An 11842-nucleotide genomic window follows, 5' to 3' on the forward strand; every position below is an offset into this window, starting at 1 on the left:
TGGAATGCACTCTATTTATGTTATCTCACTGAAGGAACCCACACACTCTCTGGGCTAGATTTTGTTTTATTTTTTGAGATAGAGTCTCAGTTTTGTAGGGTATTCTGCCTCAGCCTCCTAAGTGCTGGAATTATAGGCATGCACCACCAGCAAGGCTCTGGGGTAGATGTTATGCTCCAAGTAACTCAGTCAGAGCTGCCATGGGCAGCAAGTTACCTAAAGCTGTGCTGTGGTAACAGGCAGGGCTGGCATTCAACTCCAAGTCCAAGAGACCCAGCTAAACCACCCCAGCCTCAGGGCCACTACGTGGTGGTGGGTGGGGCCGGAGTGATTAGGAGGCCAGGACAGGAGCTGCTGCAGCCCCTAGTCCAGTTACTGGGAGGGAATGGGAGTCTGAGCAAGGGTCTCTGAGCTTGGTGATAAGGGCAGAGACCTTGACCGAGGGGAGGAGAAAATGATGAAGGCATTTGGGGCATAACGGGTTCTGGGGGGACATTTCACAGTGCTCACCAGAGGCAGGGTCATGTGGAGGAGAGGAGGGGGAGTTGAGCACACAGGGAAGAATCTGCACCCCAAAGGGTTAACTGGGCAGGAAAGCCCTGGAGGGGAGCTGCCACCAAAGGCTGCCTTAGGCCTTCACCTCCCCCACGGCCAGGGACAAGAGGAGAGGGACAGATGGGATTGGTGACTTTGGGGATCATCTGAAGCCCTGGGCACCAGGTGAGCTGTGGGCACGCCTGCATTCGCGTGTGTAGTGGGGGACACCTCAGCACTGGCAGGACTGAAGCTTTACCCTCTTTCCTGGGGCTAGGACTTAGGTGCCCCAGGATAGGACCCCTGGCCCTGCAGGGATGCTCTTTGGTGCCAGGCACACTTTGGAAAATGGAGATACTGAGCCCCTAGCCTGGGGGATGCTCAGTGGGGACACAGCCTTTGGCGAAAGTGGGGCCTTTCTGGAAGGGAACCGGGCCTGCAGCAATTTCAGGGGGCAGAGAGTCCTTCTTTGGCCTGCTTGGTTCTCCCTGTCTTGCAGGGTTGGGTTAGGAGGGCTGATTCAGGCAGAGTTGAATTTTAGGGTTTCAGAGAGCCCCACAAGCTGGGATTGGGGGTGCATGCCAGTAATGCCAGCATCTTGGGAGGCTAAGGCAGGAGGATCATAAGTTTAAACTGAGCCTAGGCAATTTAATGACTTAGACCTTGTTTCAAAATAAAAAATAATTAAAAAGATCTGGGGGTGTAGCTCAGTGGGAAGGCCCGGGGTTTATCTCCTGTCCTGGAAAAAAACAATCGGAGAGTCAATCTTTCTCTTAACCAGTCACCTATGGGCAGTTTCTGGCCTTCAGCTTGTCTAACTCCCCGCCTCCCCAAACCTGGCCACATACTTTTCCCTTAGGTCTATCTAAAAACTCCCCTCCTCTCCCCTCCCCCCAAACTGTTTGGAAATCTTTCAACTTTCTTTCAAGTTTTCCCTCGGCAGTTTGGGGTCTGTTTCAGAGCTGGGTCAGGGCACTTTAACACCCCCAGCTGGGGAGAGCGGATAAGACAATAGCTGCTATCACTTTACCATTGGAAGTGACCCCCGAATTTGCACTTCTTTCATCTTGGGACCAGAGCCCTGGAGGGTGGGCGATTTCCTGGAGGGAGTGGCTTAGCCGATTCCCCACCGGCCAGTTGGCTGTAGACTCTAGACCGTCCACGCTCAATGGTCCACTACAGATATGAGACTGCTGGGGTGAGAGGCGCTCCTCTGGGGACGCCGCCTGGGAAGGCCCTGCCCCGCAGGCTGGTTTAAATGTTCCAGGCTGGAAGGTGGAGAGAGACACGGACGCCCCCCAGGGCTCTGGGCCACCCTCCAGGTGAGTAAACTAGGACATTTTCAAACAGCTAGGAAGGGTGAGTGCGTTGTATGGTTTGGAGGCCCACGGGAGTGGGGGACGAACCTCGGGACACCCAAAGGGACAGGTCTAGGAGGGACTCCGTGAAGATGCTGTGTGTGTATTCGTTGGCAAACAGGGAGGAGGCTTTGTTTCAAGGTCTCTTTCTCCCCACCCCCACCCTCCTATCTCCCCTCCCCACCCATACAATGACCTGGCCTCCGCCCCTCCCCAGACTGCTGAGCTTCCCAGGTTGGGTCCCCTGTCCCCGTATCCCTGGGCCAGCCAGCTTTCTCCCTTGCCACCTGGCCTTCCTAGGGCGGTGGCCTGTGTCGCTTCCCCTTGTGGGCTGCCCTCCCTCTTCTCCCTCCTTTCTAGACACGTGGCCCAGAAGAGCAACTGAACTTGGGAACTCCTGAGGATCGGTTGACCTGGTGTCCTGAAGCCTCCCCTGGTGACCCCAGGTGCACCCGCCACCCTCGGTGGTGGGATTTTCCTTGGGAAGTCACATCCGGCTGACTACCGGTCAGCCCCAGTGGCTGCCCATGCCCGGCTGGGCCTCCAGGCCACAGGAGAGCGAACCAAGATGGCTGGCAGACCCTCAGTCCCTGGCCGGGTGCTGCAGAGGCAGGCTGGGTGAGAAGCCAGCGTCCAGGGGAGAACCCAAGCCGATGGCTTCACAGAGGCCAGACAGAGACCTGAGTGGCCCTCAGGCTTGTTGGGTGTGGTGGTCTACAAAAACTGCAGGGGTGAAATTCGGAGGGCCCTGGGGAACCTAGGAGCCCAAGGTGTGGCTGGTGAGGAAGGAAGTTGTTCTAGAGGCCAGGGGAGTTGGGAGCCTGTCAGCCAGGGTCTTGGCCCTGGTTTTCCTTGACCTACCTAGATCCCTGGCTCACCCCTGCTAAAATGCCGGGGACCGAGGCCAGAATGGGGCTCCAAGACTGCCATCTGCTTGAAGTAGGGAGATGGGGAGAGCAGGAAAGTGGCCTTGGTGGAGGTGAGGCTTTGAGTGTCCTGCCGCATTGCCTCCGTACGTTTTTCCTTCCTTGCTTTCAGACTCCTTCCCAGGTGCTAAGATGCTGGCTGGATCCTTTCTGGGTGCCCCGATTTCTCTCCTCTCCAACTTCAAGGTGGGTAGGGAGGAGCAGGGAGCCTCTGTGACTGCAGGGGGCCTTGCTCCTGCGTGTCCTGCCTTTCTAGATCCCTTTGGAGAGGAGTGTGTGAGGCCAGCATGCAAAGTCCATAGATTAGCCTCACTTTGTGCACCGCAGTCCCTGAGTGCACCTGGCAACAGTCCTGTCTGCTTTGCATCGAACCTCCAGGAAGAGCCAGTGCTCCAGAGATTGCACCTGAGCCCTATCAGCAATTGTCTACTTAAGGACTAGCGGCTTCCCCGTGCAGCCCCCGCTCTCGTGGTGAAGCTTCGTGGCTGGGCCGTGGGTGGAGACTCTCTGGGGAGCTGCTTTTTCATAGCAAGCGTTGAGGCAATCAGAAGTGGGGCATTTACCTACTCACAGCCCCTCTCACCGCTTTGGGGAAGAGGAAGGAATGGGACAGGGTAGAGCCAGGTGGGACTTGGAAGAGACCGAGGAGGTCAGGGTGGGGAGGGGTGGGGTTTGTGCAGCAGAAAGAGTGGTATAACTGGACGTTGTGCTGGAAACACTTGGACACCGCTGCATGAAAACAGGCAAGTGAACTTCAACTTCCTGGGCCTGTTTCCTTATCTGTTAAATGACTAGGTCCCTCTCATTGCCAAGAATCCTCTGGATGGGGAAAATCTAGATGGAATTACAGGGTTTAAGGGGGAAATTCAGGAGGCAGATTGCTAGGGTTTTGTCTCTCTCTCTCTCTCTCTTTTTTTTTTTCTGTTTTGGTGGTACTGGGTATTGAACTGGGCCTCTGCATGGAGCTATATCCATAGCCCTTTTCATTTGTGAGATACGGTTTTGCTAAGTTGCCCAGGCTGGGCCTGAATTTGTGATCCTATTGCCTCAGCCTCCCAGAGTACCGGAATTACAGGTGTGCACCACCATGCCCAGCTGGTTTTGTAGCTTTTAATAGCTGGGTAACCCCTGAACCTCCCTTTTTCCAGGTGTGAACTAAGAATAATGATGCGAGGGATGGAGCAGGTGTGATGTAGCTCATGTGGCGAGGAGGTGAGAGCCACATATAAACAATGACCCTGAAAAGCCTGAAATCCAAGTGATCATTCCCACGAAAACCCACAGACGTTTGAAACCCCCGAGGGACATCTCTGTGTGCTTAGAAAACAGGCTCAGTGAGTGGATGAGCAGGAAGAACTGCCTACACAATTTTTAAATTTTTTTGGTACTGGGGGATCGAACTTTGGACCATGCACTTTCGAGGCTGAGGCAGGCGGCAGAACCACCGAGCTAAATCCCGGGCCCTGGCCTACACAATTTATTTATTTATTTTTAATAGTACTAGCCTTTATACTATGCTTTTTATTTATTTTTTATTTTTTAAATTTAATTTATTGGTTACACAATTTAAATGTATTGTTCTCTCCTGTTTCTTTTTCTGAGATTTTGATGGAATTACCCGAGTTAAATGCTATGGAGAGCGTTCAGTAAATAGTGGTTGTTTTCCTAATTTTTATTTCAGAGTTTCTTCCAGAGTGCATGTTTATATGTAGCCATATAACAGCGTTTAACAAGTGAGATCATGTAAGAAACACAAGTAAAAAATACCATCCAGTTTGTTGGGATGACTGTCAGAATGAAAAAGCACTTCTGTGCAAGCAGTTTGGTTGCCAAGGTTATTTTTTAATTTTTTTTATTGTATATGTAAAGAGTTCTCTTTCCTAGGAGTAATAAAAAAGCTTATCTCCCGAGTCTGAGGAAAAGTAAGTTGGTTTTTTTTTTTTAAAGTAAAGTGCATAAAAGATGAACAGAAAAACCCTAATCTAAGTTAAATAATATGTTACAAGGAGACATTTGGTGAAATTTGTTGTTATAATAGACATATTTTAAGGAAAACTATAGCCAAGAAATTTTATCCAAAGGTGGTTCTGATTACCAGTGTTTTAAAAATACCTGTAATCTCAGCACTCAGGAGGCTGAGGCAGGAAAGTCTTAAGTTCAAGGCTAGTCTTGGCTATATAGTTCAAAATCAGCCTCAACTACATAGTGAGAACCTGTCTCCAAAAAAAAAAAAACCAAATGCCAAAAAACAAACAGCTTGAGTTTATGATTATCAAGTGTAATTCTGGTGTTTCTTTAGTGTTTTCAGGCTTTTTCTTTTTTTCCCAATTTTACTGAATCTCAATACACTGTTGAAAGCATCTTTGTGTGTGTGCATGTGTGTGTGTTGTGATTCAATCCCAGGGCGATGCACATGCTAAGCAAATACTCTCGTCTTTTGGATTTTTGAGATGGTCTAGCTGTGTAGCCTGGCCTGGCTTTCATCTTGTGATCCTCCCACTTTAGCCTCCTGAGTGCTGGGATTACAGGCCTGTGGCATCACGCCCAGCCCAAACATCCCTTTTTAAAGGTATGGTGAGTGAGCTGAAAAATATATACACCTAAATGCAATGTTTAAACCTAAGGCTAATCTAAAGAAATATACACATGTGCCTTGTTTAAGACTTGAGTTGAGTGCCTACGACTAGGCCATTAATGCATTGGTGGCTAAATGAGGAATGGTATTTAGTATATACAATATTCAGATCAAAGAAATGACCAAAAGAAACTCCAGACTCTGCTTTTATTTGCATAACTCTTACATGCAGTACTGGAATGTAAACAGAACATAAAACCACAGTACTGTACTGTAGAGTACAATCAGCAAAAATTACTGTACTTGTAGAAGCCACTATAAGGCCATAGTAAATCTGAATGTGGCTGGGTCTGGTGATAAATTGAGCAGCCATCAACCTGGTAGGTCCTTAAACCAGGAATATCTGTATTGAACTCTGAGAACAAAGACCTAAGAAATCAGAAAGGATAATGGCGGTCTTTCTAATTTAAAAACAGTGCCAATGGAGGAATGCCACTCTGCTTTGCAATTGAACACTGAAATTAGATGATTAGTTTGTGTTGAAAAGGTGTGGAGGGTTGAATCCCCAGGAGATGAATGCCAGGCCCAGAAGGAACATTTGGTTTCAGCTACTAATTTGTGGGACCATGGGCAAATGAGGCTGTCTTCAATTGTCTCAGTTTCTCCCTCTCTGAATTGGAGATAGTGAGGGCAGGACCTACCTACCTTTAAGTCTAGTTGTTGGGATTAGAACAGTGCATGGCAAAAACAAAACAAAATTGCACAGCAAATAGCACACACCTGCTAAATCCTAGTTATTAGATGGTGGGCAGCCTGTGGGTAGGCTGGCTGCCCTATTGAAAAACTTTTTGTTCCAGGACAATATTTTTAGGTTCAAGATCTCTTTATGCTCTTAAGATCTGAGGACCTCAAAGAGCTTTTGTTTGCAGGTTCTACCTGTCAGTGAATTCTCTATTCAAAGTTAAAACTGGGGGGCTGGAAGTGTTGCTTGGTAGTCCAGTGCTTGCCTAGCAATTGTGAGATCCTGGGTTTGATTCTCAGCCCCCCTCCCCGCAAAAAGAGCAAGAGAATTTTAAAACATTAATTTATTTAAAAATAAATAGTGCTGGGCATGGTGGCTCACGCCTGTAATCCCAGCACTCAGGAGGCTGAGGCAGGAGGATCACTGTGAGTTTGAGACCAGCCTGGGCTACATAGTGAGTTCCAGGTCAGTCTCAACTACATAGTGAGACCCTGTCTCAAAAAAAACCAAAATAAATAAATAAATAAAAATAAATAGTGACAAGTAATCATTGTTATAAAAATAACTTCTAGAATGTAAAAATGTAGGAATTCATTATCTTAAATTTTTTCAAATATTTCTACTCAGTCTGTTTTGATAACATTGTTTTGGTGGAAATGAATAAAGAAAATTCAACTTTACCCGCATTTGTAGGTGGAAGAAGGAAGGATGTTTTGATAGCTTATTCCATGGATTTTTTTTTGCTTCATTTTGATACCACATCAAAACCTGACAAGTTGTAGTTGTAGTTTGCCAAATCTTAGTTGTAATATAGTATTTGAAAGCATCTCTGAACAAATTTTATACTCTGCTGCATTAAAATCTGTTGGTCTCCACTATACCTCAGATCTTTTAGAAAGTGCATTTTTTTTTTTTTTTTTTTTTTTTTTTTTTTTTCTGTACAGAGATTGAACTCAGAGTCTTGTGCTTTCAAGGCAGGTGTGGAGCCACTGAGCTAAATTCCCGGCTCAAAAAGTGCATGATTTTGTAATGTCATTCCTTGGTTATTTGGGAAATACAATTCATTGAGTGATATAGTTCTTTAATGGAAGTATTGGCAATTTCATTATACAGTACAAAAATTAATAAATGTCACCACTGATCTCATTAGAAAAGTCTTTGAGTTTTGAGAAGCTGTCAAGCTTATTGTAGTAAATACAGATTTTCTGAAAATTGTTTCTTTGTGTGTGTGGGGGGGGTTGGTGGAGGGAGTGTCTTGCTATGTTGCCCAGATTGGTCTTAACCTGAGCTCAAGTGATCCTCCTGCCTCAACCTCCTGAGTACCTAGGGTCAGTGGTGCACACCACCATGCCTGGCTTTAAAATTCAAATTTTCAAAGTAAAGTTCAGAATCTCTTTTTTTTTTTTCTTTTTTCTTTTTGTACCAGGATCAAATTCAGGACCCTGAGCTTGCCAGGCAGGCACAATGCCACTGAGCCACATCCCCCGTCAGAGTTCAGAATCTTTTATTGAAGTGGCGGGCTTACTTCATTCATTTTCTCTTTCTTTCACAAAAAGCAGTGACAGTTTTGGGAAAAGTAAAAGAATAAAAGTGAAGGACCAGGGATTTAGCTCCGTGGTCTGCCACCTGCTTTGCAAGTGCAAGGACCGGAGTTCGATCCAGTGAAAAATGAGGTAGAAACTGACTCTGCAGAGTGAGCTTGGGCTGAGTAAAAGATAAAAGAATGCCCTGGAGAGATTAGGGCTGGGGCCAGCTGTGGGAGGAAAGCTGCAATAGCCACTTCATTCACTTTTTTGTTTTGTTTTGTTTTGTTTTGGTACCGGATCGAACTTGGGTCCTTGGGCTTGCGAGGCAGGCTGCAGAACTTCTGAGCTAAATCCCCGGCCACTTCATTCACTTTTGAGAAAATGTCTGCTAGGCATATCTTGAGTCTGCATGACTAACATCTGTCAGTCTTTAAAAATGGAAAGGAAAGAGAAGCAAAAATGGTATTCCATGCTACAACTATGCTAATTCATCACAAAACTCAGTGGTCACACTGATATATTCCTTAGACTTAGCATGCAGAAGAAATGTTGTTTTTTTGTTTTGTTTTGTTTTTTCTTTGGTACCGGGGATTGGACTCGGGTCCTTGTGCTTGCAAGGCAGGTGGCAGAACCACAGAGCTAAATCTCCGGCCCCAGAAGAAATGTTGTAGGAATGCTCTCTATAAAGTCACTCTCAATAATTGGAAAAATGTGCATTTAAGCGTTGCAGTTTAATAAAATTCATCTTTACTGCTGGACGGTGGGGGGGTGGACATTCTTAAACAAACCTTCCTCATTTTTTTTTTTCATCTTGAAGTATGTGGTGGTGAAGGACACGATAACTTCTAGCAGTTTGATGTCATTGCCTTGATCATGCTGATGACACAGCTTAATTCATACGATAATGGAGTGGAAAAGGGCAAGGAATAGCTTCCTACTATGAAAATAGTTTAACTTGCAGACTGTCAGAATACTTTGAGAACCAGTATTTATTTATTTTTTGGTACTGGGGATTGAACGAACTCCAGACCTTGTGCTTGTGAGGCAGGTGGCACCACTACTGAGCTAAATCCCTGGCCCAGAGAATCACTATTTTAGGGAAAGGCAGGCCAATTTTGGCTTTATGTGATTGTAATATTTTTTTCTTTTTGTGGTAATAGGGATTGAATTTGGAGCTCAGCTCCCTCCCCACGCCATATTGGGGATGGAACTCAGGACCTTGTACTTGTTAGACAGGCATGGTGCCACTGAGCTAAATCCCTGGCCCTGAACCTTGAAGCTTTTGCACTAAGCTACCTCCCCAGCCATTTAAAAAAAATGTTTTTTGATAGTCCATATACTTTTGTGTCTTTTTTTGAAGCAAACATTTATTTAAAAAAAAATTTTTTTGTAAAACATTTATTGGTACATTTTAGCTTTTTTTTTTTTTTCTGTATCAGGAATCAGACTCAGGGCCTTGTGCTTGCCAGGCAGGAAGGAATAGCACCATCGAGTGACATCCCTGGCCCCTGGTACATTTTAGATATATATAATAACACTCATCACAGGGAATTTGCACCTGTACATGTTATATGGTGCCTCTTTTTTTTTTTCAATCCCCCCTCCTGTACCTCCTCCCTTCCCTGTATGCAAAAGCTTTGTTTCCATTTTTTCCTTCTGTTTGCACTTTTTTGTTGTCCCTTCCTTCCTTTTCCCCCTCCTTTGTTCCCCTTCCCCTTTTCATTTGCTCCCCATTTCCCAAAATTAAAAAATGTTTTGAGAGCTTGTTTGGAGGTTCTAGCAGGCGAGTACAGCTACCCGCATACCCTCGACCAAGGAACCGCTCCTTTATTGGGGGTCAGCCTCTTCTTCAACCCAGTGTGAAGCTTCAGGAGGGACGGACGCACCTGGAGTGGTGAGGGTGGCGGGGCGGGGGGACCTGCCTAGCCAGTCAGCCAGCCCTGGCAATCAATGGGGTGACAGTTGTTGCAGCTAGATTGCCCTTACATCCTAAAAATTTTTTTGAGATAGTTTCATTAAGTCACTAAGTTGCCCTTGAGTTTGTGATCCTCTGCCTGGGCCTCCCAGAGTACGAGAGTCCTGGGATAAGAGGGGTGTGCCACAATGCCCAGCTTCTTTTCTTTTTTTTGAGGTAGTTTCACTATGTATCCTAGGCTGGCCTTGAACTCACTATGTAGCCCAGGCTGGCCTCGAATTTGCAGCGATGTTCCTGCCTCAGCCTCCTGAGTGCCACTATGTCCTGCTTTCCCATTTTAAGTCTTTGATAATAAGTACAGAGAGGTACAGCTTTTAAGTATAAGAATGCACGTGTGTGTATATTTCTATGTCTCCGTCTGTTACTTTAGCTCAGGTACGTGTGTAACAACTCTAAGGTAGATTACTATTGTCCCCATTTTACACAGAAGGTAGCAGTGCAGTAGGCAGAGTGGCTTGCCTAAGTGGTCAAGCTGACATCAGAGCAAAGTCCCAGAGACCACACTCTTCCCTAGTACCACCAAGTGATTAAACAAACCCAAGGAGGCCGTGAGCTATCGTCTGCTGGTGGCGGGGCAGCTGGACATCGCCCGTAGGAGGAGGGGGAGGAGTGCTCAGGGCACCATTGCCAGGTACGAGGCAGCCACCTTGTCCCAACCTCTGCCCTCTGTCCTTTGCCTTGTCAGGATGACTTCTCGGGACCAGCTGGTGGAGCAGGTGCTGCGGGAGCTGCAGGAGGCGGTGGAGTCTGAGGGCCTGGAGGGCCTCGTTAGTGCCGCGCTGGAGGCCAAGCAGGTGCTGTCTTCCTTTGCCCTCCCCACCTGCCGCAAGGGGGGCCCCGGGCTCCAGGTGCTGGAGGTGGACTCCGTGGCGTTGAGCCTGTACCCTGAGGATGCTCCGAGGAACATGCTGCCGCTGGTGTGCACGGGCGGGGGCAGCCTGCTCTTCGAGGCAGCCAGCATGCTTCTGTGGGGGGACGATGGCCTCAGCCTGGAGCTGCGGGCGCGCACTGTGGTGGAGATGCTGCTGCACAGGCACTATTACCTCCAGGGCATGATCGACTCCAAGGTGATGCTGCAGGCTGTGCGCTACTCTCTGTGCTCCGAAGAGTCCCCTGAGATGACCAACCTGCCGTCGGCCACCCTGGAGGCCATCTTCGATGCGGATGTCAAGGCCACTTGCTTCCCTAGCAGCTTCTCGAACGTGTGGCACCTGTATGCCCTCGCCTCTGTCCTCCAGCGCAACATCTACTCCATCTACCCCATGCGCAACCTCAAGATCCGGCCCTATTTTAACCGTGTCATACGGCCCCGGCGCTGTGACCACATGCCCTCCACGCTGCACATCATGTGGGCGGGCCAGCCCCTCACCAGCCACCTCTTCCGCCACCAGTACTTCGCCCCCGTGGTGGGCCTGGAGGAGGTGGAGGCTGACGACACTCCCAGCCGGGCTGTGGCTCCTCCGGCCCTGGGAGCGCTGCCCCCTCCAGCCAAGACCCTGGAGCTGCTCAACCACGAACCTGGCCTCAGCTACTCCCACCTCTGTGAGCGCTACAGTGTCACGAAGAGTACCTTCTACCGCTGGCGGCGGCAGTCGCAGGAGCACCGGCAGAAGGTGGCCACCCGCTTCTCGGCCAAGCACTTCCTGCAGGACAGCTTCCACCAGGGGGACGTTGTGCCACTGCAGCAGTTCCTCCAGAGGTTCCCCGAGATCTCCCGCTCCACCTACTATGCCTGGAAGCACGAGCTGCTGGGCTCTGGCCCTTGCCCAGCCCCAGCCCTGTCCCTGGCCCCCAAGGAGGCACCGGTTCTGGGGGAGCTGGAGAAGCTGCTAGGAGAGAAGGCTGCTGAGGGGCTGGGCCACTGCCCGCTGGCACCCGCAAACCCTGGAATGGTCTTGATGCAGCGGGCCAAGTTGTACCTGGAGCACTGCATCTCCCTGAACACACTGGTGCCCTATCGGTGCTTCAAACGCAGGTTCCCCGGCATCTCTAGGTCCACCTACTATAACTGGAGGCGAAAGGCCCTCCGGAGGAACCCCAGCTTCAAGCCAGCCCCAGCCACGGCTGCTGCCGGGGGCCCCCAGCCAGCGTCTGTTGGGGAAGTGGTCCTGCTCCCTTCGAAGGGCGAGGCGGAAGAGCCGGCCGAGGAAGCCACAGGTGGAGGGTCCCCCGGGCCCCAGGAGCTCCTGCCACAGAGGATGCCTCT

At 48.8% G+C, this 11842-nt stretch overlaps 1 protein-coding gene across 1 annotated transcript in view; it reads left to right on the forward strand.

Moving 5' to 3' along the window:
• Positions 1-3493: 3493 nt before the first annotated feature.
• The window catches only part of Vrtn (vertebrae development associated), a 9262-nt gene continuing 913 nt past the window's right edge, over positions 3494-11842 (forward strand). Inside the window, exons 1-2 of the mRNA XM_033766878.1 lie at positions 3494-3561; positions 10322-11842. Of these exons, the coding sequence (XP_033622769.1) occupies positions 10323-11842 (1520 nt within the window). The 5' untranslated portion in view covers positions 3494-3561; position 10322. The remainder of the gene's footprint in view (positions 3562-10321) is intronic.

This window comes from Fukomys damarensis, unplaced genomic scaffold (genome assembly GCF_012274545.1).
Source record: "Fukomys damarensis isolate Sample0158 unplaced genomic scaffold, DMR_v1.0_HiC HiC_scaffold_21, whole genome shotgun sequence".
Lineage (NCBI taxonomy): Eukaryota > Metazoa > Chordata > Mammalia > Rodentia > Bathyergidae > Fukomys > Fukomys damarensis.